General features: G+C 43.5%; 1 protein-coding gene across 1 annotated transcript in view; it reads left to right on the forward strand.

Moving 5' to 3' along the window:
* The first annotated feature begins 3,066 nt into the window (after positions 1-3,066).
* Positions 3,067-27,890, forward strand: part of TG (thyroglobulin) — a 158,922-nt gene continuing 134,098 nt past the window's right edge. The window contains exons 1-16 of the mRNA XM_049821688.1: positions 3,067-3,133; positions 4,773-4,881; positions 5,794-5,891; positions 6,347-6,550; positions 6,904-7,063; positions 11,401-11,507; positions 12,635-12,778; positions 14,533-14,718; positions 17,949-19,013; positions 20,650-21,237; positions 22,461-22,703; positions 23,045-23,182; positions 23,755-23,832; positions 24,290-24,402; positions 24,977-25,088; positions 26,349-26,549. Coding sequence (XP_049677645.1) covers positions 3,067-3,133; positions 4,773-4,881; positions 5,794-5,891; positions 6,347-6,550; positions 6,904-7,063; positions 11,401-11,507; positions 12,635-12,778; positions 14,533-14,718; positions 17,949-19,013; positions 20,650-21,237; positions 22,461-22,703; positions 23,045-23,182; positions 23,755-23,832; positions 24,290-24,402; positions 24,977-25,088; positions 26,349-26,549 — 3,613 coding nt within the window. The remainder of the gene's footprint in view (positions 3,134-4,772; positions 4,882-5,793; positions 5,892-6,346; positions 6,551-6,903; positions 7,064-11,400; positions 11,508-12,634; positions 12,779-14,532; positions 14,719-17,948; positions 19,014-20,649; positions 21,238-22,460; positions 22,704-23,044; positions 23,183-23,754; positions 23,833-24,289; positions 24,403-24,976; positions 25,089-26,348; positions 26,550-27,890) is intronic.

Genomic DNA, 27,890 nt, shown 5'->3' on the forward strand with positions numbered 1-27,890 from the left:
TTGCATCACACGAGGCCTTTTTAAAACATAAGTAGAGATGATAGAGATGAGAAGTGCTTCAGAGGGTCTTGTTTTCTGTCCCAAAATCATGTGAAGAAGATTGAGACAAATGTCTCGTGCTTGGGAAGAAATGTACCAAATGTAAAACATAATTTTCATCTGTCTGTAAGTGTAATAAATTAGTAGTCTATGGTTTTACATAGTTTTCTTAAAATGTGTGAGAGGATTGTCCAATATTGGTGATCTGTTTAACACAGAAAAGCAGTTTATTATTTGAAAATAAATTAACTAATTGATATGGGCATAACTTGACAATGCTTTAATTTCTTAAAATTTTTGCTTCCAATTTGCTGCCTCATTCAAGAGGCTCCCTTAAGTTTGTTTCTTAAACTAAGGTTGACTTCTCAGGCTCAAGTTTTATTTAGGTGAGAGCAACTTTTATGTGGGCGTAGATATTTATGTGTTCATATACAGGAGTCATTTACACTTGGGCTTTTGGATATGTAAAAATTGCAGTTACACAAACCACCTTTTCTGCTAAGAAAGTGTATACAAAACTGGAACAGTGAATAAATGGTCTGCTTCTCCCTTGAGGTTTGTGATTTCAATGTTTCATCATACTGACATTTTTCTCCCCCCAACCTCCCCAACAATTATAGTCTAGCTTGAGTAGCTTTTTGCCAGTGTGTACAACAAACGAAACCCTCGTTTCCAGCACTTGAGTAATGATTTTGAAGACTTATTTGTTTTAAGGCTGTATTGGCCACAGAGACCTTTTCCGCTTACTCTTTCTCCCTTTCATTGGTGAGCTAATTTAAGATATTCTTCCATCTTTTCTCAAGTGCTAAAAACAGAGGTCAATTCAATTGTCCCTTCACTGAAAGTTATGCAGTGAGGCTTTTCTTAATTTGAATTTGACCAGCCATAGACTACAAGTGCCTTTTTTCCTCGAATGAATGTGGATTGCGCATATTGCTCTGTAAACTACTTTTTTTTTTTTCTTTCTCTCTTTTTAATCCATGGGCTATTGCATCCCATTGAACTTGCGTGTACTGAGATGCCCATCTTGGTTTGACGCACATCTAGAAGTGGTTTAAGTGACGCCAGTTGCCAAAACTCACTTTCTCGCTTTGTTTTTTAAGAGACTTTTATTAGGACTTGGCTGTTCTTCCTAGCTTGCATAGTTCAGAGGTTGTTTTCTGAGTGTTTCTGAAGGAAAGACAAGTAATCTTGTGAATCAATGCTATGTAGATATTGCAGGTTTGTGTTTCTTTCTGTTAGTAATAGCCCTTTGATATCTCCTGGCTTTCCTGTCTGCCTTACTCTGTTATCAGCTACTAATGTCCTTTTGTAGCAAAGAATAAAGGAGGAAAGTGAATAGCTACCTTAATGTTTCCTTACCTTTGGAAACATGGTTGTTCCTGCGAGCACTGACACTGCTGCCCCTGGAGAGCCCATGACTCTGGGCTGGGCTGGGCTGTCTCTTGTTTTGCTCTAACTACCCCGCTGCACTGGGGGTTGAACACAAACCTGAGGCTTTTGAAGCATATTTGAGTCAGAAATATATGTCACGGTCAAACTTTTCATCTTTCCTGATTCAGCCACCCTAGTGCTAGTGCTGGCTATTCTGTGTTTAGTCGGAATCCTTTGCACTGCACGTACGTTTCCCTACAAATGCTATGCTAATCCAGAAATTAATTTTCTTTCTGTGCCTGCTTAATCAGGGCTGTTACAGGATTTTTCTTCTGAAGGTTGCCTTTTTTGGTCTGTCATCTATGCTGGACACATCTTTTCCCAGCTTCATCTTCCTGAAGACTATTGGGTTCCCTCAAGTCCAGAGTAGGTTGCTTGAAAGTAAAATCCAAATATAGTCCCACTTATTTTAAAAAGGCTAGTCATGCTAAAGCAGGCTTGTGCTGCTGTTTGAGATCACGTTTACCATATATATCAAACACTGTAGCGCTGCAGTTGTCAACGGCCCACACAGAAGGATGCTTGGATCACTGTTAGCACAGTCTTGGTCTGTAAGAGTATCAGTAGGGTTGTTTCTGGACTGTCCAGTACCCATGAATCACAAACAAGAGTGCTGCTGTCACTGTTTCTTGAAATCAGCCTAAGTCGAGCCTCAAACACGTGCTTCTGTTATTATTTAACTAATTATTCTGGGTCCAATTGTCCAGCTACCTTTGCACAAGTGAAGGTGAGTTCTCATAATTCCTGGTGCAGGTAAATGCTAACTGACAATCGTAGGAGGTGGACAAGTGAGAAGCGATGCTCTGGAGCCAAGGAAAAAGTATTTCTGATGTGTTTTAAGTCAAGGAGCTTGCATGTAGTTAGGACCAAAAATCTCAACCTGACTTGCTTAATGGTTATACTGATCTTACCCCCAGAGGGTGAAGCCCAAGAAGCTCAGCTGGTTCCCGTCAGGTATTTGGTTGTATTAAAGTGTACGGTGCAAGTGGGAGCAAAAGCAAAAGGTCGAACGCAGTTGACTCTGACCCTCAATTCCCTTCATAGTCAATGGAGCTGCGTCCATCCTGGTTTTGACTTGATAAATAACCGCATTATGAATTGTATTTACTCCTAGCACTTGGAGGCTTAACTCTTGCCTGTCGCCTCGGTAGGTAGGCTCTCTAGAAACACAAACAAGTGTATTTCTAACAGAGCGCGCAAAGTCTGGTTGCACCCCAGTGCAGGTGAGAGCCGGAGCTCTGGCTGGGGTCATGTCAATATGCTCAATTTGCATGTTGATTTAACGAAGTCCCCCCAACACCCCTGGGCTTGCTGCAGCTCGTTCTCCTCTCCAATGAGCGGGCTCAGTAGTGCTCCCCGGAGCGGGGATGAGATCCGGCTGAGGAGAACCACGAGGGCCGTTCCAGGTGAACGGGCCTCTTCTGGTTTTCTCAGAAGCATCGCATGCGTCACTCGCCCAATTTCGGGACCAGTCTACCGGTACATAAGTGAACCCATCCGCACGATGGTTGCTATAAAAAGGGAGGTGAAGGTTACGGGGGGTGTGCAGGGCTGCCTCGCTCACGAAAAGGGATGGAGCTCTCCCATCGCAAGATGGGCTCCATTCCGTTTTGCACCCTTCTTTGCTGCTTTATTAGCATAGCAGCAGCCAATATATTTGGTAAGTACGCTTGTTGTTTTCCTTTGCCTGCGTCCAGTAGTGACTGCGCTCCTGTGATCTTTGTGCTGCTCTGTGTGTTATTGCGACGAAGTATATAACGGTCTTGAATGCTGCACACTGCAGACTTGGCTAGTTACCGTGTGCGGCGCAAACTGAGTTTGGGCTCCAGGTTAAATACTAAGCTATGAGGATCTTTAAATGGTCAGGGTTATCTGAGTTCAGTACACCTTGATTTTGAGTGGGGGGAAAAAAAAAAAGTTTTCTGGAAGAACAGGCTGGGCTACAGAAGGACCTTGGGTAAGAAAAGGTGGTGCTGCAGGAATGTGAAGATCCTAAGCTTGTATCTTCTATTTGTACGTGCCATCATCTAATTTAGGCTTGAACCTTAAGATACTAGATAAACTGAGTGCCATCCCCAGTTCTTTGGTCTGAGTTTGATAGTCCTGCACAGCAAGCAATTTGGATTACTGGGTTAATCTCTTAACTCAGATGTCTTAGTAGACCCTCTCTAGCACTGTACACAGGGATCTCCACACCTCCCAGAGCAACTGGCTCAGAGTCATGCCTGAAATGAAAATGGTGAGGTTTGCCTACATGTGGATATCTATAGGTTAGCTAACCTAAAATTGCTTTACAGTCTCCTGAACATTTTCACGTGGGCTTAAGGGGACATAATAAAAAACTTACAGAAGTGCTTGAGAGGTCTTAGGTGCACAGAAACCATCTGTAGTTAAAGAAGTCCCTGGGCTGAAAATTATTGGAGGGTGAAAAGTATCCAGAATGCTTATGATGTATTTGTCCTACTAGGTGTGGTCATGCTCAGACCAAATACTGGATTAAGTGAACCTTTGGTCTAAATCATTGTTGCTATGGTTTTGTTTGTTTGCTGTATTTTTATAGAACTAGTCAGCAGAATTAAAAGCATGACATTTATTGGGTTTTGAGGATGGGGCAAGTGTCAAATCAACTAATCTGTTCATATATAAAGAACCTACTGAACTTCATCGTTCTCCTAAAACAGCATCCAAATATGCTTTTGAGTGCTTTAAGAACTGAAGAGCTGACTGTTTTCTTGCTAGGTGGCTTCAGTAATTGATCACTTGCCCCAGTAAAAATTGAGAAGTGCTCCTAATATGAATTAGCCTGATGCTAACTGCTAGACATTTATTCTTTTTAGGTCTTTCATGAGATTAAGAAGAAATACCTCTCCTTTTGGTGGAATAGTGAGTGACTTAGCTTCAGTAAAGAATAAATACTCAGAAACATTAACAGTGATGTGTGTGGTTATGGCAAAGGGCTGTTTTGTGGTGATAGGCACAACTAACTCTAAGTACCCCAGGTACCAGAAAATGATAGCCAGAACAGACAGCCATGAACAGAGCTGAGACTACTTAAATACAAGTCTGGGAAAGGGGTTCATGAGCATCTCTGTCACGTGCTTATCCTGCAGCTGGCAGCCCAGCAAGTTTGCTCAGTGCTGTCCCATGCAGAAATGCATGCAAGGAGCGATGGGGAAACAGCTAAGGAGGACCCATGGACCTGGGGCTGTTACCACGCAGCATTGGCACTAAGAGGGTTTTGATAAAAACAGGTTTGTGGCGAAACGACCCTTATGTGTTTACCTTCTTGTTGTTTTCAGAGTATCAGACAGATTCCCAACCATTACGTCCGTGTGAACTTCAGAGGGAAAAGGCTTTCTCAGGAGGAGAAACCTACGTTCCTCAGTGCTCAGAAGATGGCCAGTTCAGGTGATTCATCCCTGCTAGTACTCTGCTATTGTACGACCTGACCTTTCATTACTAACGAAAGCTTTAGCCTCTGTTTTGAAGAGCCTCCGTATCGGTGGACTGCAGGGCGAGGGGTGCAGGAGACTTGAAGTGACTTCATTGAGCCATCTTGCAGATCCAGCCTATCCTGAATGAATTCCCTGTTGCTGGAAATAATCACTGGGTTAAGTGGTCAGTCTAATATTAACAAGCTAATCTTGGCAGCATTATTTGCATGTTAAATTGGTGCAGGTTGTTGTGTAATGCAACTGCTGTCTTCCTACGCATGCTCATGGGCACGTGGTCTGTGATCCGTGTCCCAGCTGGCACAGGTGAGCCAAGTTGACTTGGAGAAGTTATCCACCCTGCTGTAAGTGGCACAGTCGGGTTTCCTTCTAAAGGCAGTAAAGGAACTAAAAAGCATACGGAGAACAGCGATTTAGAGGGCAGCATGTTGCTCGAAGATGCAAGAAGTTAATGAGTTAAAGCTGAGGCTGAGGGGGAGCACAAATTGTAATGTTCTCTACTATTATCTTATTGTTATTGCCTAGGATGGGGGACCTTGACGATTCTAGATCTGACTTAGAAAATGTCTCAAAATACATAGTAAATCTCAAATACTGAAAATCAGGATCCTGTCCAAACTGCTTGCTTCCTGAATGACTTCCAGTCACTTACTTGCAATTCCTGAAGACTTCAGAGAATTACTAGAATTAAGAGCTCCCATCAGGTAGAGTTAGAGTCACCAGAAACACAGCCCTTTCCGATTCCATTATTTGTGGTGTTAAAGTACTTGAACTTGTTTGGCTTGCTTTATGTTTTTGTTTTTGTTCTGTACTGACTGAGGACTTTGTCACTAACAACATAAAATATGTTACTTGTGATCTTTTTCAGGACAGTCCAGTGCAGTAGGAATGGTCTTTCCTGTTGGTGTGTGGATGAGAATGGCATTGAGGTACCTGGCAGCAAACAGAGTGGTTATCCCATATCTTGTAAGTGACAAGTTTCTATTTTTGTTCAGATGGGGTAAAGAATCGTTTAAATCTGCATTTGAAGTGCTGAAATCAAGAATAGGTTAGCCCTAGACTTTGATGGACTCTAGTTTGTTGTAATTTGCCGGGTCTTTCTAGTGGAAGTTCTGGAGTTTCTTCAGGGCTGATCGAGGAAACCTGATACACCTGGTTGGTCTGTATGAAGGTCACAGTAATGTAAATCACGAATGAAGGATCAACTTAGCGTATTGGCTTTTGAGTTGGAGAGCTTCAACCCCCTCTGTGGTGGGTTTTTCTATACCAATTTTCATAACCTCATGTCCATCAACGTCTTCATGCCACCTGGGTGGCAGAATCAGAACTTAACAGCTCTGAGAAAACTGATGTTCTTTTAATAAATGATTCAGTGCTCAGTAAGTACCTTCCTCTAACAGTATCCCTCTCTGCTACAACAGGCTTATCCTTTTGCCAGCTGCAAAAGCAGAGGATCTTAGTAAGTCGATACATCAACAGCAGTGGCATCTCCTACATCCCTCAGTGCCTGGATTCGGGGGCTTTTGATGCGGTGCAGTGTGACACAAAGCTGGGTCAGTGCTGGTGTGTAGATCCAGAAGGAATGGAGATTTATGGCACCAGGCAGAGAGGAAAGCCAATGCGCTGTAAGTAATATTCAACAAGGCTGTGGGGTTTGTAGGTTTGAAAGGTTTGGTGTGAATGAAAGGTGGTAGATCAAGAGCGTAGACACTGCAGCCTATACTTATCCTATAGAAGTATAGGTGCTTAACTAAGGCATTTAAGTCCCTGTTTTGTAGAGTCAGAGGATATCTCAAGTTGGGAGGGACCCATAAGGATCATCAAGTCCAACTCCCTGCTCCTCGTAAAGACAGTACGAGGCACCTAGGTGTCCATGTTCAATGTAATGAATCTAAACCCCTTCCAAACCCTGGGCTGGCTATTCAGCTGTTCATGGGAAGTTAAAACACCAATAAGCATTACCTTTGTTTCCCATCAGGTCCAGGGAACTGTGAGATCCGAGACCGTCGTATTCTGCATGGATTTGGGGAGAAGAGCCCACCACAATGCTCAGCAGACGGAGAGTTTCTGCCCGTCCAGTGCAAGTTTGTCAACACTACAGACATGATGTTTTTTGATCTTGTTCATAGTTATAACAGGTAAGAGCGCAGACTTCTGAAACAGGAAAGCAATCCTGCATACTTCTTCAAGCCACTGTCTTACTGCCTTTTTTTTTTTTTCCACACGAAGCCCTTCTTCTGTGACTGCACGTGATGTTATTTTCTGTTAATGAATGGACCAAGTAAAAAACCTTTTTCTTCTGAATTAAATTTGCTCATTTAGAAAAAAACTGGTATTCTATCCCTGCAGTCTAATCAGTGTGTCCTTGCACACAGCAGTGGCTACCACATTGCAATCTATTTGGAAAAGTAGCCAGGGCTACTTTTCGGACAGACAGACACACAACTGCAAATGAGATAAATACACAAGGAAGAGAGGAATTCTGATGGATATATGAGGTAGGAAAGATGATTCCATGTGAGACGTGGAAACAGATGGACAGACGGACAAGTGGCAACATGCAAAGAGCAAGTTCCACGTGAGGATGGGAAACTCTTGTCCATTTAGGCTGTGCCAGGGTTGCTCACACAGGTGAACCAGCAAGCGATGAACGGGTGTGCTGACATACCGCTGGCTTTGTATCGCTGGAGAGGGCTGGGGAAGACTTCAAAATGCTGGATCAAATCCTTGTCCGTGGGAGCAAGAAGTCGTTGTCCTGTGGAGGAGCTGGGAATTAATGCTCAGGTGGATAAATAAGGGATGGGCCCCTTGCCATCCACAGGGAGAGGAGTTTGGTTTGGTGCAGATGTTCAGACTCTCCAGAGAAACCTTTTGGTCTCTCATGAAGTGCTGTTATCTTGGCATCTCAGCCAACACATTTCTCCGGTGGAGGGCAGTGGAGGAAATGTAATGTCTCATTCTGACTTGGCTCTGTAGTAGCAAAGGCGTTTTATTGTAAATGTGAATTTTGCTGTCTTGAGGGTTTTCTTTTTTAATTTAAGCAAAACTGAAAGGCAGGCCCAAATGCGCAGTGCAAATTTGTCAGAGCTTCAGGAGAGGTTATTTTGGCAAGAGCAAAATAATCTGGCTGTTTCATTTGTTGGCCTGTGGAGTGTGGAAATTCTAAAAGAGCAATTACAGAGGAGAAAGCAATGCTTTAAATTAACAGGTTTTTTCTCCCATTGGGAGATTTGTCTGCAAAGACCTGCAAGATTGGGCTTTTCTTGTGTCCGTGTCATGTAATTAATCACAGCAGGATTATTTCACTCCCAGCTGTCTACCTTTCTAATTATGGCATTGACTTTAAACCATTACCATCATATCTGAGTATCTCAGGTCATTACTAATATATTTATTTTCACACTATTTCTGCCTCAGATGTCATTATCCCATCCCATAAACGGGAGGCCAGAATACAAAGTTGAAAGGGATGAGTTCCACAGCAAAGGACTATAGCAGAACAGGGATTTAAACCCATATTTTATGTTCATGTGGAATAAGTGGAGCAACTTTCCTTGGGTCCACAGGCTGATTTTTGAAATCTAGGCATGTCACACTAACACCCTTCCCAAATTGTTTTCCTACACCTTCATAAATATTCCAGAATAAATCAGTATGTTAAAGAAAAAAAAAAAAAAAAAAAAAAAAAAAAAAAAAAGGAGAAATTCAGAAGCTTAGAGGTAAGACTTTCCCAAGAGGATAACTTTGGGAAAGAAAGATGAGCCCAAATTTCCTGCTTCACCCTAGCAGCTTAGCTGCTGTTACTTATTTTATATATTTATTGTGCCTGGGTCTTACTTGGATGGGCAGCCATATAGAAAGCCCTGTAGTAGATTGATGGGAATGATCAAAAAATCAAAAATAAAGGAGGATATTTTTATTTTCTTGCTATAATTGTCATCAGACTGAAGACCTTGTGTCAGTGTCTTTATCCAGCTCGCAGGAGGTTCTGCCCTATTATGTATTATTTCATTGGCAGTGGAAAAACCAGGATTTGGTTTTCTCTCTCTGTTTCTGAATAGTCAATGAGAAAGGCAGCTATAACCCAAGCTGCACATATGAAACATAGAAGGGGTTACTTGCAAACCTGCTTTTGAAGATCAGTAATGAGTTGTCTTTGCTGGAACCCAGGAGAAGAGACTCACCGTTTGACGAAAAGGTCAACAACCTCACATTTATTTACTTTCCCATATTTCTGAGTGTGAGCATTCTTGTTGAAACACACGGATACACTATATATTTATCCATAACTTAAATGTAGTCATCTTTGCTTCGGCCACTGTTTTGGACTGGGTCTGATAGATGAGGTACTCTGTGTTATCGCTACTCATCTTGAGGGCTGATTAAAGAGAAGCTGAGAAAAGAGAATCAGTGGGAAGTGAGTTTTCCAAGTAAGGTAAGAAAAGTTCTGTCCTCTTGTTTGTGTGGGTCTAACTTATATCCGTTTGTACTTTATTTAGCTGTACTCTCAACTTGGAATAAAAATAACCAGAATGACAGGATATGACTACACATCTGCCCCATATAGAAGTAGTTGATGCATGTGACTTCGTAACGTTGAGGTTGAAAGAAAGCAGCATGCAGATTTTTTTCATTGCATCCTGTTTCACTCAGCTAGATGTTGAGGTGCTGAGCTGATGAGTTCCAAGGACGTGAGCACTGCAGAAGTCTGCCTTTGAATATAGGAGCATTGCTCTCCTAAGAAGAGAAAAGATCATATTCCTGATTAAGCAGTGGCCAGTGTATGATCATTTAGAGAAGCAGAAAGCTCTTGAAATACCCCAAGATATTTGTGTCCACATGTGCACTGAAGACCATAGAAAGATAGTATTTAGGTGCTTATATCTTAAATTGCATTGTTTAATGCTGGCAGAAGTCCCCTTGTGCCCTGAAGTATGACATTTTGATTGCTTTTAGCATGTGGGTGTCAGCAGCGGAGTAGGATTTGACGATCCAAAATGGAGGGAGTCGGTAGGCTTTTAATTTGAAGACGTGGAGGAGTGTCAGAGCGAAACAGTGCTATGCAGGGATGTGCAAGCTCTGAGCCAGGAGCACTGCTGGATAACACTGGGACAACCCCAACGTTACCAGCCCCTTCCTCTGCCAGGGGTTGCTGTTGCTTCGTGCGTTCCCTAGCTTCTGCTTTGAGGTACTGAGGAAGCAGTAGCATCTCCAGCTCTCCCGGCAAGAGGTGGCAGAGCTCTCAGGCAGACTCTTGAAGGTAGCAGAGGCCCCTTACTCCGCTGCTTTCACCTGATCGCTGGCTCGGAGCCGGACAAGCATTCCACTGTGTTTCGCAGGGGCACTTGCAGACTGCACATGCTAGAGCAGCCCTGAGGCTGCAGGAGGGTGGCACCTGAACTGAGGCTGGTCATAGTCCCAGTTTCACAGGGTCGCTCTAAGCTGCTTTGGCACATTAATCTTTTTCCCCGTTGATCAGGGCCTAATCCACCATTACTGTTACTGCTAAGTGTCCTTCCTTGGTAAAAACCTAATGCATGTCATTCTCTATGTCTTGAGCAGAAAATTCCACTTCCCCGTTGCTAGGTTTCCCTAAATAAGCCACATGCAGCTGGGACACCAGATTTTTATTGTATTTCGGGGTATGGATATGTTTCTGTAAAATAATATGATTGTTTCGGAACTTGGCACTTTGAATTTAGAAAAACTTACCTTCTGTTTGCTTGGAGAAACCCTAGAGTGTCTGTCCGTTAAGATCACATTTATTATGTTTTTTCCAACTCTGACCCTATTAAGTTTCCTTCCTAAATCATTGCTTTGCTGGAATCTGGCTGTTGCCACTCCTAGAATATTATAGTGCAAGCTAGCATCTCTTTGATCTCCAGAAATAAGAGTCAATCTTACTTGTAATATGTTAAAAACCCTTTCTCCTTAATCTGTTGAGCCATGCTCTGAAAATGAAAAAGATTAGTGAGGTTTTTATCAGCTTTTGTGCTTAATTCAGTGCAGAAAGCGTACGTAGCTTGTAGGGAAGAGGAAGCAACCTGTTTGTTTAGGCACTCTGCCATCCTGTGCAGATTTGTGGAAGGAGCTAATGAAAGGGTGTTGTAATAACATTAAGCCAGCGTCCATCTATTTTACACTCTTTGACAGGCTTTCAAAGATGAGAATAGAATTGAAAATGAGCTTTGGATGCTGAGTGTACCTGCTTAGGAAGGGTCAGAAATCTGTCTGAACGGAGTTTGTCCTGTGGTTGTTTAAAAAAAAAATGGCATTTAGGAGACTCGTTAGCCTGCTGAAACATTGATCTTCATGTCGGAACCTGGTTGCCACAAGGAGGTGGAAGGGTTTTGTGGTGGCTTTGTGCTCTGCGGACATCCTTGCCGTACAAATTCGGGAGGGAAACACAGACGATGCTTTATTGTTGTCGACGGGCCTCCCTGGGCTCTTCACAGGAGGCTACTTTTCCTTTCAGGCTCCCGAGGGCTTTCCAAACGTTCAGGTCCTTGCGGGAGACATTCCCCGAGGTCTCTGGGTACTGTTACTGCGTGGACAGCCTGGGCAGAGAGTTAGCAGAAACTGGTGAGTCCCCTCCGGCATCTGACCCTTTAACTGGAGTGGCTTTGAATTCCCAAGGGAAAGGACAAACAACATTTACCCATCTTCAGATTAATTTGGGACTTCGATTTCATTCTTACAAGGGGTAAGATCACTGTGACCAGTGTAGTGCCCATGGGAAAGGCTGGAGCTCACTAATGAAATCCCATCCGTAGGAGCAGCACTTCAGCCTGTGAGCTGCTGCCCAGGGGCTAATCCTCTCCTTTTTGGGATGGTAGAACAGGATATCTGAATGTCCAACCTCTGCCCACACTAGAAAGCTGTGTCGTATTCGATAGGTCAAATTAGCAAATGCAGGGGAATATAAAGGGCCTGGAGGCTGAACTGTTTTCTTCTTGCTCAGGAGAATCATGGAACGGTTTGGATTAGAAGGGACTTTTAAAGATTATCTAGTCCAAGCCCCCTGCTATGGGTGGGGGTATCAAATGGTACTTCCTTTCCTCTCATCGCCTCAGGATACCTTTTAGGCATGTTAATAGTTGATGGGACACTTTAGAAGAAAGGATGTTTTTTCCCAAGAAGGGGGAATGAGGAAGTTAAGGACTTTCAGCTCATCTTCCTTAGCTACTGTGGTTTTAAAAATTAAAAAAACAAACAAACCAACCTGTGAAAAACACAAAGCATGATAGCTTAAAATTTCCGTGGTAGATGAGAACTTCAACATTTAATGCCCACAAGGGTGAGAAGTTCTCAACAAATTTGTGCACTCAGGGGAACTACTGCACCTCTTTTTTTTTTTTTTTTTTTTTTTTTTTTTTGGTATACGAACAAAATGATTGGGAATTGTTTCCAAAATTCCATCAATTACTCTACTGCAGGCTGAACCTAACAAAACCACAACACAGTGCCGGTTATGGGATGTTCCTCCTGCTTGTTTTGGTAGATGTCAAGGCATAAAGCTAGCGGCCGGGGGCTCAGCAGCGGGTTATATGGTGCGGTGCATTAGGGTTATGCAGTATAATTTTGCATTTGGTCTGTTTATAGGACTGGTTTTCTGTTTCCTGATAGGCTTCTAGTTCTGCTAATCCAGTGTAAAGCAGGAGAATTCTGTCTTAAAACCAGGCTCTGTGCTAAAAGTTTCTCTTTTCCAGGCTTGGAACTGCTGCTCGATGAAGTTTATGACACAGTTTTCTCTACTCTGGACCCTGCCCGCATGTTCACAGAGACCAGTATATATCGGATCCTGCAGAGGCGGTTTCTGGGGGTTCAGCTAGCTACCTCTGGCAAGTTCAGATGTAAGTAGCACCCAGGCGATGCCATGTACATAAGGTGAAAATTTTGGAGCTTATATGGGACAGCTGCCATTAGGGAGAGTTGTTCTAGGATTCTTTTGCACTAAAAGCATATAATATCACAGTTTCGGTGCAAAAAATCATGGTCCTTGAATTGCAGCTGGCTTTTAACCATTCCTACCAGCAGATTGTACCTGTCCTCTGATCAGTGCTTTCCCATGCACTTGAAGTTCGCATTAGTTGAAATCCCATGAACTCTCCGTATCTCTTGCCCTGAGATCATGGGAATGGATCTGATGATTTATTAAATTCAAAGCCTGAGAAAATGCTCCCTAATTTATGTTGGTACACTCAGAAATAGGAAGGATCTTGCACTGACCACAACACACTCAATCCCCAGGAGGCTACAGAGGAGTTTGTTTTGCCTTAGCCGGCAAGGCTGAACTTCTGGATCTGCCCTTGGGTCCATTCCCTTCCTGCTCAGGGCAGGCAAACGGGGCGAGAGTTTCTTTGCCTACGGGCAGTGAACTCTGTGGGACAGGAGGTCAGGTGCCTCCTCCCCTCTCCTCTACCAGAGCCCGAGAGAATTGCCTTGGCTGGGGAGAGTTTGAACCCGCTGGCGTGATACTGCATCCTCCTGTCCAAATTCCTCTGACATCGCTGTCTGACCCTCGCGAAGGAGTTGCATCACCAGATGCACTAAGCCCATAGTGTTGTAAGTCTTCTGGCCACAGAGCCAGACGGTTTTTCTATGTCTGGGACAAGCCGATCATTCTGGGGAGTCTGGAAAGCCTCTTCCCCCCTTCGCTGCACAGTGCTGTTGGGTGAGCTCTGGCTGTAGCTAGGGATGCAGCGGCTGCCAGCAAAGATGAAGCTGTAACAGCCACAAGATGGAGATGTGACCATGTTTGTCAGCCGCTGAAGGGGGGACTGCTTTGGTGACTTACCCAGATCTCACACTGCCACTTGAAGCCACAGGCATCAGGAAAGTTGTCAGCCTTCCTTGATGGACAGTTTGCTCTGATGTGACGCTCTTGCTGCCTCAACCTGGTAGCTGAAAAGTTCCTGAAGGTGAGAGAAGTTTAGGCTGGAGGATTGCAGGTTTGTATAAACAAGCAATGTTTCTGTTAGAAGGGTGGAGTCCAGTATTGGAGAGATCGTAACTCAGAAAATTTGCTTTATGGAGCTTTGGCTTCTCTGCCATTAAGGCCATTTTGACAGGAATAGGGTCTTCAGATCCCTGCAGAGAGAAATATATTGGGTGGTCCCAGACCAAGTCTCCACAGTCAGGTACAGAACCTTTTGCGGAAGCAATGCCTCATTCTCTTCAGAAACATTGATGTTTGCCTTCATCTCAGCCTCCCAAGCTGCATATCTGTCTTTGTTGACCAGCTTTGCATTTGCATTAAGGGCCAGAGCTCACCTAGCCTCCAGCAGGACTCCCTGGGAGAGATGCTGCTCCTCTGCCTACCCGTGACTATGGCTGAAAAATGTGTTGAGGTTTTATTTTCTGTTTAGTTTTCAGAAATGACTACTTACAGTAGAAAACCTTGGGGCCAATCCTTGAGGAGAAAAGAGGATGGAGAATTCACATTTTGGGCTGGTACTTGAAGTGTGACTGAAAACAGTCAGGAAATTAAACTTTTTTTTTTTTTTTTTTTTTTTTCCCCTCCCAAATAGGCAAACGATGGGATCAAGGAGAGATGGCTCTGAAACTTTAAGCTTTGTCTCCTTAACACATACTGGTTTTCTTCCAGGCCCCTCGAAGTGTGAGGTTGAGCGGTACGCAGCCCTGCGTTACCAGCACGCCTACGTGCCGTCTTGCGAAGCTGATGGGAGCTACACGCCGGTGCAGTGTCAGCAGGGAGGACAGTGCTGGTGTGCGGACACCAAAGGGCAAGAGGTCCAGGGCACAAAGAGACGAGGACAACCCCCGGCCTGCGGTATGCGTGAGGTTTGGCAAAGGAAATATGAGCACATCTCTCAGCATCTGTAGAAAGAAACCCAAAGGACCGGTTCCCTTCTCAGCTCTGATAGATTCTAGTGTTCAAAACCTGAGATCCAAAAACCTCCTTGGGGTTAAGAACCACATTCTAATAAATTATTAAATATCATATTCCTTTTATTTTCCTTCGTGACCTTTCTTTAGCCTTTTACTTTTGCATACAGCAAGGCTTTTCTTCACAGCCGTGATAATCTGTCTCTTGATTCCTGGAGCTGGGGCATGAAGTCAGAATATCTGGGATAATATAAGGAAGCCAGTGATGATGCTTTGGGCTTTACCTCCTCCCTTTGGTGAAATGCTATATAATTTCTAAGGCATCTCTCATCCTAAGCATTTTTTCCCCCATCTCTGTCACTGCATATTTGGCCATGAAATTTGCCAAAACCAGTTAAAAAAGCCCCCAACCAATTCAGAAAAGGTGTATGGGTTTGGGCTTTGAGAGATTTCATGAAGAATACACCATCAAATCAGTGCCCAAAATGGAAATGACAGCAGAAATGTCTAAGGGCCAGAGGGGAAGAGGAAAGTTCCTATATATTTATTACCTAAATATTCAGGATTGCGCTGAAGGGCTGGGGCACAAGGTCTTAATGCGGGGGGCCGCCTTCGGGAAAGGTGATTGCTCTGTCTGTGAGACACAGTCTTACCATGCAGATAGGGAAGGAGAAACCTACTCTGGGTGTCACGGCTCCAAGTCGCTCAGAGTGCTCTGGGCACAGACAGGCTTACTGCGAAATGAAAATATTAACATGCCTCCGAGGCTGATCACCAAGGATATTGCAAGGGAACCTCCGAGAAGCCTCGCCATATGTTGGGACTGGTTGTTTTCTCTTTGAATGTACTTTGCTGAGCCCTCCTGATGTTTTTGTTTTGGTTTGGTTTGGGTTTTTTGCGGGGGTGGTGGACACGCAATGACTTGAGGCTGCTTGCAGCTTTTATTGGCGGACTCAGGAAATTTAAGTGGGGAAAAATTTCTGCAGAGGTTTTGCAGACTAGCTCCTGAGAAGGTATTTCATGAAGGATATAGCTGCAGTCTGTGTTCAGACAGCTACATACCATGTATGTGTCTCCGGTTCTGCTCTGTTTTATTTCTCTTTAATATCTTTGACTCTCACACTCAGCAGCATGAACGCTGGAGGAGGCAGAGACGTAGGTGTGGGTAGCACGTTGGGTACTCGCGTGACCTGGGACACGAGGCAGTCCTGATAGGGACATGCTTCTTTTCAGACCTTTTACAGTAAATTCAACCCAGCAGTGCTTTTCTCTTTATTCCTTCTCACTCTGCTTTGATTTGATTCAACAGTGGGTAGGAGGGGAAAGCGTTTAAAGACCGTGATCCTACATTTGTTTCATATCAGCATACTTGAGGGATTGTGGCTTACACTAACTTATTGGTCCTCAGAGGAATGTTCTTCAACCCTCTTACCAAGAGCCAACACTGAAAACAGAAGGGGCCCATCCTACAGAAAATGCCTTTACAAAGGAACCACTGTGAGGGACCCTGAGCCCCTGCCAGGAACCGCAGAGCAGGACAAGGGTGCGAAAGGAGGAGTGAGAAAGATGCTGATCACAGAGCCTCAGATTACTTGCTAATCTATTTCAGCAGCTTTTAAGACTTCCAGCTTTTATCTTTACTGTTAACAGGATTTATGACTGCTTTATCATATTGCCTGAATGTGGAATAAATAGGGATGAGGTGGGGAGCCCAAGGGAGGCCATGCTGGAGCAGACCAAAGCAGTTTATCCACCATCCTGTCCCTTACAGGCACAGCAGTGGTGCTTAGGGAGAAAGTATGAGAAACATGGGAAATACATTTAGCTTCCATATATCCTGCTGCAGGCGTGAGAGGCCCCAAACTGGAGGATGAACCCAGATCATTGTGTTCAGCACTCCCCTATGGAGTCATCTTCCAGGGATATGCCTAATTGCCTTTTAACCTTTTATGCTTCCTAGCATCCTCTGGCAATACACTTCATTATCATAATTACGTGCTCTACTTCTGGACCATTCTAATTCTTGTACTGTGAGAAATACTGAATAACAATTGTCTGTTGTGAGTCTTGTGCAGAATCCTGGTTTTTGAAAACCTTTATCATATCTTTTTTTGTCCAAGCTGAGTAGTCTTTCCTACTGGAAAAGCTGTTCTGTCCTCAAAATATTTTTGCATCCCTCCTCTATAACTCTGCTACTTTTCAAGGAGAGGTAACCATGTGGCAGATGATTCAAGCTGCTGTGTGTGTTCCAGAGATCCAATCAGTGCCATAACCATCCTGTCTGTTTGGTTCTCAGTGTATTTATATCTACCAAGTCTTCCCTTTTTTGATGTCTTTTGAGCCTTAAGCTGACATTTTCAGAGGTCCTTCTTCAGTGATATGTTGCATCCTTACTTGGAGCCATTGCTGTGTATGAACGTACAGATGGGACTGGATACAGATACACCTGTGACACAGCTTGGCCCAGGATATGGGTGGCCAGGGCCACTGTTGGTACCCTTAGTACCCTGGCATTTGACTATTTTTCTTGATATTTTGGGGTTTTTTGCCTTCAGAGCTCATTTGTGACTGCCATCTGGCCCTTAGCACTCTATTACTGCTAATTTTAACAATTTGTTTCCAAACCTTTTGTAATGAACACTTCACTATGAAACTGAAGATCTAGGTAGGAAGCCTCCATAAATTCCTCATTAGTGGGCACTGGTTAAAATAACTTTCTGTTCTTCTGCAGTCTATTTCTCTTTCTTAGATTCACTTACTGCACCTGGATCATGGGAGGTTTTCATTAGAAGCAGGCATCCTACCAGAGAATTAAAGTATTTAGAAAAGACTTTATTTGTTCTTTCAGCCATAGGAACAGGAATGAGGATTTACATTGGGAAACACTAGAACCAGAAGAAGACCACAGAGCAGACAACTCAGATGTGGTGAAGGAATGTTTTCTTTCACTTTGTGTCTTGACTGGAGAATTTTATTTATAGACTGTATTCAGCAACAGTTCAAATTTCCTTATCAATATGCGTGATGCATAGCCTAGGAACTGGAGGCAGGTTAAACTACACATTTATGTGGTTTCTGCCTAGATTGCTTGAAAGATAGTCATAGAGATGCAGCTTTTGGAGGTTCCAAAATTTGCTTTTCTTTTTTTTTGTTTTGTTTTAAATCTTTGTCTAGGTGAAGAACAAGCGTGCATCTCAGAGAGGCGACGGGCCTTGTCGAGGATCTTTTATGGCCCTGCTGGGTACTTCAGCCAGACCAATTTGTTTTCCACTCCGGATACACAGTCGGAAAAACCAGCTGGCTTCTCAAGACCCTGCCCTCCCTCCTTCAAGGAGCTGTTTCTGGACTCTGGATTGTTGTCCCCAGTTGCACGAAGCCCGTATGTCAGCCAGATTCCTGGGCTAGAAACCACCCTTAGTGAAGCCATCACGGGGATGTTCCCATCAAGGGAACTGGCTCAGGTGGCACTGCAATTTACTGCCAATCCAAAACGTTTCCAAGAAAACCTCTTTGGAGGAAGGTTCTTGAAGAATTTGATCCAGTTTAACTTCACGGGGGCACTTGGCACTCGTGGGAAGTACAGCATTGCCCAGTTTTTCCCACAGGAGGATGTGGCAGAAAGGGATAACGAGCAAAGCCTTCTGGAATCAGCTGAGGCGTTTTCATTGGAGGTATCAAAGGGGAGCTCCATTTTGAGTAAACCTCTTGTAGGCAGCTTTGGCCGCACGGTAACCCTACAGGACAATCAGAATATGATGAAATTCCTTTCCTCTGTTCTGGAACTACCAGAGTTCTTTACTTTTCTTCAGCAAGTGATTTCTGTCCCCAAAAGCGTTGCTGAAGATTTAGGTGAAGTGTTGAAACTCGCATTGGGATCAGAAAACTGTGGTGAAGAGCCAAGAGACCTGTTTGTTCCAACATGCACCAAGGAGGGGAGGTACGAGAAAGTTCAGTGCTATGCAGGAGAGTGCTGGTGTTTGGACACTTCAGGTAAGGAAATTCCAGGCTCAAGAGTTCAAGGCAAACGTCCAAGGTGTCCCACTGATTGTGAGAAACAAAGGAGAAACCTGCAAAACTTGAAGCAAAGCCTGCCTGCTGGATCAGATCTTTTTATTCCCTCTTGTACCAAAGATGGAGACTTTCTGCCACTCCAGTGTTATGGGACAAATTGCTTCTGTGTTGATTTGAGCGGCAAGACTATTCCAGGAATAAGGGGAAAAGCTGGAAAGCCTATGCAATGTAAGTCCTAGGGACTGGAAATGTAAAAATGATTCCTTATTGTGTTAGAGTTTCATGATTCTTTCTTCATATCTGATTATATCTGGAAATGTATGAATGGTGTATATAAACAATATTGTCCCCTAACAGGAAAGCAAGTCAGCCCTACAGTTGCAGGGGAACAGTGGGAAACAGTGTATGTAAACCTTGATATCCTAAGTCTTAAAAATGGTCCCTTCTTCTTTCAGTGCATAGGGTAGGCACACTCAAAACAGAGGAGCCGGAGGTCTTGCCCTTGTTAATGAGCATGTCATTGGCATATGTGTCTACTCGGTGTGTAGCTAGTGTACATAACATCCGTGATGCCCATGAGACCTGGAGCATCTGTGTAACTGAATGTGACCCATGCCAAGTGAAAAAGCCCTTTTACTTTCAGGACCAAGTCACCTGGGCATGGTCACTGGCTCATCCTTGTCCTGAGAACTGAAGAGCTTCAGTGCCTTAAGCCGTGAACCTCTTTTAGTCTTTTAGCTCAGGAATATATCCTCAACTTGGTAGAATGGCACAGGAGTCCAAACATAGGAGAGGGAGTCAAAGGCTAATAGGTTTCTCATAAAGGTCACACAGTCAGGCCAGAAAAGTGAGTTGCAAATTACTTGTCAGACATCAGTTTGGCATTGCAACTTGCTTATAGAGTATGGTAAGCCTCTTCTTGCCCTTCTATTAACATAATACAAAGGAAGAAGGAAGCACATAGGCTGGGGATATTTGTCTGTCAAGTTTCTGTGAACTGAAAATGGCACATCAACAGGGAGAACGGACCAAGAGAAGAGCCCGCTTCTCATTTTAGAAGGAATAGCAGAGTATCCAGCAGATGACAGTAGTACATATTGAAGGAGCTCCTTTGAATAGCAGTTTGTAGAAGTAGCGGGGAATTTATCACAATAATCTGAATTGGTAGGGGGGTTAACACATCCGTAGTGCAATCAAAATAAACAGGTTTGTAATTCTCTGGTGCTCAAAAGGAGATGAGCTCCTACGTTTTGCTAGGTTTGTAGAGCTGCTTGGTGGCAAAATGAAATTTGGCTCTGGAGATGGCAGAAAAGGCTTCCAAAAAAACTCACTCCAGCATTTTGAGGGATGGCATTTTTATATTCAGCTGCAATATTCTGTAGAGAATAAGAAGAGAGGACAACAGAATCTGAAAATCCTGATTAGGTCCAAGGGGAAATAAAATCAGTATTATCCTACTGTTCAGATGGTTGCTTTTGCAGGGATTGGCTGAATAAGAAGTCACTGACAGATTATCAAGTGTATCTGAAAATACCTTGCTGACGTGAACAGATCCAGGAAGGCCTTTAGTGGCATCAAGTACCTATCCTCGCCAGTACGAACTACAGGCACCCAATGTGTTCAAATATTTTTAAAAATCATACCTATATGCATCTTTTAGTGCTCACATGCCTTTGGAAATCTTGCCCTGGTTCCGCATGGGAGCTTAATAGCCCTCTTAATAACAGGCCAGAAATGTTGTTGTTAGTATTGGGATAAGTGACCAAGTTTTAGTGACGGTGTTTGTAGTACTAGGGGGGCTGGGGGTCCCGTATGTCTTCAGTGCATTCCTAAGACGTGCTATGCATGTTTTTCTTTTCCCCAGGCCCAAGCGCTTGCCAAGTAACAGCTGGTCAGGAGTTTCTGAAGGCTGTGAGACTCCTGTTGTCAGACCCAAGCGCTCTGTCTCAGCTCTCCAGGATTTACGTCCCACAGTGTGATGCTGACGGTGCCTGGAGGCGGGTGCAGTGCAGCGGCCCTCCCGAGCAAGCCTTGGAGTGGTACGAAAGGTGGATAGCAAAGAACAACGAAGGCAAACCCCTGCCAGCTGCTGATCTGTTGAACATCACAACTGGATATGAAGAAGCATCTTCCAAAGGCTTTTCAGCTTTTATTAAAGCTTTGTATGAGGCTGGGCACCAGGACGTCTTCCCAGCATTGACCACGTATTCCTCCTTCGCTGATCTCCCACCTGAAGTGCTGGAAGGAAACTTGACCTCTGCCTCTGAGAACATTTTACTGGATCCATATGTGTTCTGGCAGCTTCTGAATGAGCAGTTGACCTATTACCCAGGACCCTATACTGATTTCAGCGCTCCATTAAGCCACTTTGAACTTCGTGATTGTTGGTGTGTTGATAGCAAAGGAGAAGAGCTGCAAGGAACAAAGGCAGAAGTGAGCCAGGTGCCAGCATGTAAGTAACAGAATTTCTGGCACAGAAGTAGCAGTGTTTCTGGTCTTTGCTTTTATGCCACAAGAGGAAAGTCTTTTCAAGTGCTGCGAAGTAGGAGAAAATTACTTGTCAGAAAGATCACCAATACTGCCATTGTCACTGGCCACCAGAGGTTCGGTGACTCATTTTTGGTAAATAATGAGGTCTCTCAGATTTGGAAATAAGGAGGAATAAAGTTCCATATCAAGTTTGTGTAGATTTTACAATTTGGAATTTGAACATAAAATGCTTTTGCAGAAGATACTTAGCCAGACAGCAAAGGACACTTTGAAGATAGAAACAGTATGTGAAGAGTTGTATGGAAAATTCAGGATTACACTGTGGTGTAAATGACTTTCAAGAATGCCTTAAAATGAGGCAAGAGGAGTTTTCTTTACTGTTTCTTACTACACAGTCAAGAGTCACAGATATCCCTTAAAATCACTAGAAAAAGAGTGAGGCCAGCATTGAAGTTTGCTAAGCCCTCTGCCTAGACACCTCCACCAAAGCTGTTGGGTCCTCTTTGGGGTCACCTCAGCAGATGACCTATATTATAAATGTAGTCACTCAAGCCATTCTCATCACACCATAGTAATTTTGCAGCGGGGAGGAAGAGACAGGACAATGAATGGCAAACTTCCAAATGGGCAAGGAGTGCCAGAGATACCAGTTCTGTGGGCAAATGGGGAATAAAGGGGACGAAGAACATTAGCAGAGAGTTATTTTAGCAGAGAAGCTTTCTCTGAGCTGGTTTATGTTGAACTGCCATTTATGAGCCAGTAGATGTATGGAGAGGACAGGCGAAGTGTCAGCTGCCACTCTGGACCCAAGGGATAAACCTTCATTTTCCTTTCTCGCTCTCTCTTCTGAATATCCCATTTTTTTTATGGCAGCAACTGAGGGTCAGTTCTATAGAGACATATTAACTCCGTTTGTAACCAATGAGGAGGAGGTAACTTAAAATCATCAAGGCTTCGGCCCAAGACTTGGAGAATGTTTGGGTGATTCCTGGTACTCTCGGACTCTTGCTGTTATATAGCTAAGCATAGACAAGTCTCATTTGTTTGCTTGTTTCATTAAACAATTCAAAACTAAGCAAGTGGGGAAGGAAACAGAAGATGCTAATTAAAAGACCAGCTAGTTTTCACATGCAAACGTTTACTGGATTTAGATGAAGGGCGTTAATATACCTGCTGGTTCTACAGGTCCTGGTATATGTGAAGGTGTTAAGCAGGAAGCCGTGAAGTTTATGGAGGAGGCAGAGGAGCTCATCCGAGCATCAAATCGTTCCCACTTCCCTTTTGGAGAGAGCTTCTTGATGGCAAAGGGAATTCAGCTCACAGACAACGACCTCCTACGTTCTGCTCGGCCCTACGAGTCGGAGGTGGTGGTCTCTGAAAAGCTGTTATCGGGCAGTGACTACGCTCTCCAGCTGGCTGCATGGTCAGGTAGGTGAAAGATTGATGAGAGCTTAATTAAATGGATTAATGCCCAGAATCTCTGCGGGAGTACGCTATGTCAAATTCAACTTTGCTGAAAAACAGGTGCAACTCAGCAGGTATAATTAATCAGTATAATTAACCTGCCAACCCAAGAGCTGATTTCAGTTGTCTTATATGTATGACGTGATGCATACATAAAATCTGGACACTAACCAGCGGTTATGTACTTGCAGCATTTTTCAATTTGCCTTCTGAAGTACAGGGAACATTCAGGTGTTTGCAAACATGTGCATTTAAAATATCTTGTATTGGACACTAACAGCTTTCTTGTACGTATCTTTTTATAGTTTTGCATTTCTACTGGCGAAGCCACTTTATTTCAAAACGTTTTGCTGGGCAAGCAACGCAGCTGGGATTTCTCCCTTACATCCCACAGTGTGATGGTCTGGGAAACTGGGAGCCAACTCAGTGCTATGAGAGCACAGGTGAGCAATTGCTAACAAGATACTCTGGGCTGTCTGAGCAAAGAAAATCTAAGCAGAATCCTAACAAAAAGATGGAAACCCTGTATTTTTGTAGCCAAACTGGAGAGAGGTGAAGTGGTCTACAAAATGGGTAGAAAATTGACTGGAGTGAGGAACTCCAAGTCGCAGCTCACAGGGGCTCAAAAACCAGTCGATGTTCAGTTTCTGGCTGCGAGTGGTGTTCCCCGGGGGTCGGTTCAGGAGCTGGTATTGCTTAATGCCTTCAATAATGAGCAGGGCGATGAGCTGGAGTGCGGTCTCAGCGAGTTTGGGGGTGATACCAAATTGCTGGGAGCAGATGATACACTGTGGGTTAGGGCTGCAATGGAAGAGTCTCACCAGAGCTGCTACATTTCCATTCTCACCACTGCTCCCAGGTGTGGTCTGCTTATCTCTGGATAGCAGACTTAATTGTGACTTAGATTTGCTGACCACTTTCTATAGTGCTGCTGAGGATGAAAATCTCCCCAGTACGCAGCAAGGCATACTGCACTACAACTTCTAAAATAAAGCTGCTTTTCTTCCCTGGCCAGGTCATTGCTGGTGCGTGGATGAGAGAGGACGTTATGTCTTGGATTCTTTGGTCTCACGCTCAGCAGAACTTCCCAAATGTCAGTTGGTTTTTCTTTCTAAATATTTGTCATTACGTGGTCTTACAAATTTTAATAGTTATTGAAAATTCTAGTATGGTATGCAGGAAGCAAGGCTTGTTGCTAACCACTGCAAGAAAAGAAAAAGAGATTTTATGCTTGTTTTGCTAATTCATTTAATTTCACTACGTGTGATTTTTGGCTTGCCTGGTTTGAGAATGGAGCCTCTACTGTTGCTGGCCCTGCTTTAGCCAGGGGTTTGGACCAGACATCCAACCAGATGTCTCCAGAAGTCCCTTCTAACCTCAACCATCCTGTGATTGTGTGGTTATCAAACACTGATTGGGAATTCCCTGCCTAAGGCTGTAGCGGAGTCTAACGGAGATGTGCGAAGGAGCTGGGGATGTAGCCCTTTCTCTAGCTTAGGTTTGAGATCTTGATTTTATTTTAACATGCATGTATGTTTTCCCTCTTACAGGCCAGACATCGTGTCAGCGATCTCGAACCAATGCCTTAATTTCCAGCTGGAGACAGAGCGGTTCAAAGCTGGATGCCTCTTCAGCTGATCTATTCATCCCCTACTGCCTTGAGGTGATTTAACAGGAATAAGGAAGGAAGAAACAAAACCTCCGCGGTTTTGCTCACACCATGCCAAAGGCCTGTATAGTTTCAGCCTATGCTCCTTAAGCATCCCTTGTGCATTCCTATTAACCTGAAAGAAAATGGTAAGACAAAACTAACAGCACCTGTTGCCCTGCAAAAGGCAGAATTTAAATAGTTTTGAGAATAGGAAGCCCTGTTGTCCCTGCCTACGCTTCCCTCCTACAGGGTAGCTCTGCCTAGTCGTTTTGCAGGGCTGTGCTTAAAAGGCACAACTTAATTGACTGACGTTTGGGGGGCTCTTTCTTCCCGAGCTGTAAGAGAATGTCAGGATGAGAGGGATTTGGATGCAAGTATCCCAAAATAGCGTCTGTGGTGCTCTCAAAACACGGCAGTGAGCAGGACAGAGCCCTGAGACAGGCCTTTGTGTTTCTTTTCAACGTATTGTATTAATGGACAAATGTAAATGTAATCAAATATTTTAACCAACCTTTGGGGTACGGATTGTGTCATGTCTGTATTGGTATACACTGCTCTGCAATGACATGCAATTGATTCTTTGTAGACGGGAGAATACGCTGTGCTACAGAGATCCGACTCGGATATTTGGTGTGTAGATCCTGGGTCAGGAGAAATATTTCAGCGCGGCAGCAAAGATTTGGATGGCAATCCTGAGTGTGAGTAATGCTTTACCCATGGCCTGTGACGCTAGTGGCAATGACTCATGCTTTGCGGCATATGTCCTTTCCTTTTCAGACTGATGCCCGTGAAACACGGGAGCCTTACAGTTTAATTCCTCAGTGATATGGTACATACAAGCACATCAACATTGAAAGGGTATCTGAAAATAGTTATCCTTTTACTTTCATAACACCAGGAATAAACCTGTCTAGACAAACTGATGAACAGGCTTCTATGCATTTTTTTACCTTCCGTTTCTTACCACTGTAGAAAATTGGGGGGGGGGCATGGATGAGTTTTCTAAGGCGGTCAGTCAGGAACTGGGGCGTGTGCGGTCAGTGAGTCTGTTTTACAGGGTCCACAACTGCTCCATGGAATGGAATTAGATCTATAATACCTTTTTATTGTCTTCAAATAAAGACAGAGGACTGTTGAAGTCTCATAGGAGATGGTTGATCCAAAAAGTTGAAGAATCTTTGCTCGTAGGAATTGAAATGCCCTATCGGAGCCCGTGCACTGGCTCTGCTCTTCTGAGCAGTACGGGCAGCCCACAGTTCTGCTGTGCTTGTTCCTTCAGTTCTTTAGCTGGTGATTTTCTGCTTGCCATCTCCCATGGAAAATTTGGGGGAATAATGTGCTGGCTTCAGGCAAACCTTCTCCTGGAACATCTGTAACAGTAGATAATTAGGAGAGGATAACGAGTTAGATAGTACTTTCATGTGACCCAGCAAGACTGCTTGCTTTTTCTTACATATGTGCTAATGATAGAAATCCATGAAGATGTGCAACAGAACTGACGAGGGATAAGTAACTGCATGTTCACTGAAGAATTGTATAAAACTGGGACATTTTGACGATTTTAAAATGTAAATAATCATATTATTACATTTTAAAATGAGCTTGATCAAAAATTCTTACAGAAAAGATTAATTTGATTTAAAAAATTAAATATGAACATCTAAATGATACATTATCAAATTTATGGTAAAAAGAACATGTAAGTGCAAATTAAATATCAGTATTTTTTCAATTATTTTATTGATGCAAGCCCATATAACTTGCACTTAAATCTTTAGAAAAAATGTGGGGTTTCTAGTGAAAATAAAATTCCCTGTTTCAGTAATGGTCTAAATTATTTATGGTTTCGTGATCCCTCATCTGTCTTCCTTCTAATAAAACAGGCTGAAAGCACTGCTGTTGAAGTCTTTAGGACAGTTTGTTGTCTTCTGTATCTTGCAATGAATTTCTCTTTAAAGGTCCTAGCTTCTGCAATATGCTGAAGTCTAAAACTGGTTTACGAGAAGCTGGGAAAGGCTACATCCCACAATGTGAAGGGGACAACGGGACTTTCTCATCCGTGCAATGCAGCCAGGATCAAGAGAGCTGCTGGTGTGTCTTTGTCAATGGAGAAGAGGTGCCAGGGACACGAGTAAGCGGAGGGAGACCTGCATGTGCAAGTGAGTTCCTCCTTTTGAGGCACGTTGCTTCTGAGCAAATCCAGGTCTTGAACTTGCCCCCGATCTGACTTTTTCCAGTATTTAGTTGTATTTAATCTTCTTTATTCAGACCTTTATAGAGACTTTTGCTCAAGCAGTATGCTTATCTTTGTGTTATAGCAGATTTCAGACCTACCTGGGCATAATGTCCAGTTTTCTTCAAGTGGTTTGTCAGGGAGAAAGGAGAAGGGAATGGATCTTTGACTTCCTTATTCATAAAATTGATTCAGTCAGAGCAGTTGAGCTATAAAACTTAGCTAAAAAGCCAATCTGAACAGCTCGGTGCAAACTTGAACCTGTTCTAGTCTGAGCTGGCTCTATGATTAAAAGCCATTCAACTGACTAAAACAAAATTTGAAAAATGTATGCTTCTGCCATTTCTACTCTTGGCTTGTGACAAGAGTGGTGAAAAGGATGTGCCAAAACACTACATATTCACAGAGTATTTCCTGCATGACCAGACCTGCAGAGCACTGGAATGCACTCATGCTTTCCAGTGAGATGTCCAAATGAGAGACATTTTGCTAAATTTAATTTGCAATGGCCTTTCTACATGTTCCCATCACTGAAGCAAAACAAATTAAACTTTCTACAAGGCCATGCTCCGAAGTGTAATGATTAGTGGAAACCAGAGATGTAAAAAAAAAAAACCTTCAGCTAGTTCCTGCAGGACACTACTGTTTCCATAGTTCTTTTGTTTGGGGTTTTTTTTTTTTTAAATGACAGCTGTTGGTAGATTTAGGAAAATGAGACCATATGATAAGAAATTGCTTCAGTTTCCTTTTGTGATTCTGCTGTATAAAGAGCAACACATGCTCACCAACCAAATACCTGATTGGGTCAGCCCAACTGGCTGAAAGGCATTTTAATCAATTAGATAGCTCCTCAGCCAACTTGGAAACCACCGCCAACGTCATTTTCTTTGAACTCTTGTACCAATAGAGAGCTATGCGGACGGGATTTTACGGGAAGCCACGAGGAGACCCCAGGGTTGTATCTGCCTCGTGCATGATCAGTCTAACGAGTACAGTGCTGCTGCCGTCCTTTCAGGTTACAGGCTAGTATATCTGTGGGACACGGGACTCTGTGATATTTATTTTGTTTAGACCAGCTGGAGGAGCTCAGCGCGACACCTGGCACTCAGCAGTAAGGGATTGACGTTCCCATAGACTCCGAAGGTGAACAGAAAAAAGGGGAAGCATTTCTAGTAGGCCAGAGAAAAGTCAGAACTAGTTGTAAATGTTAAGTCCTTGATACCTCCTTCTCTCCATGAAAGCTCATTTTCTAGATTTCCCTCTAAAT

This window comes from Accipiter gentilis, chromosome 2 (genome assembly GCF_929443795.1).
Source record: "Accipiter gentilis chromosome 2, bAccGen1.1, whole genome shotgun sequence".
NCBI classification, from domain to species: Eukaryota; Metazoa; Chordata; class Aves; order Accipitriformes; family Accipitridae; genus Astur; species Astur gentilis.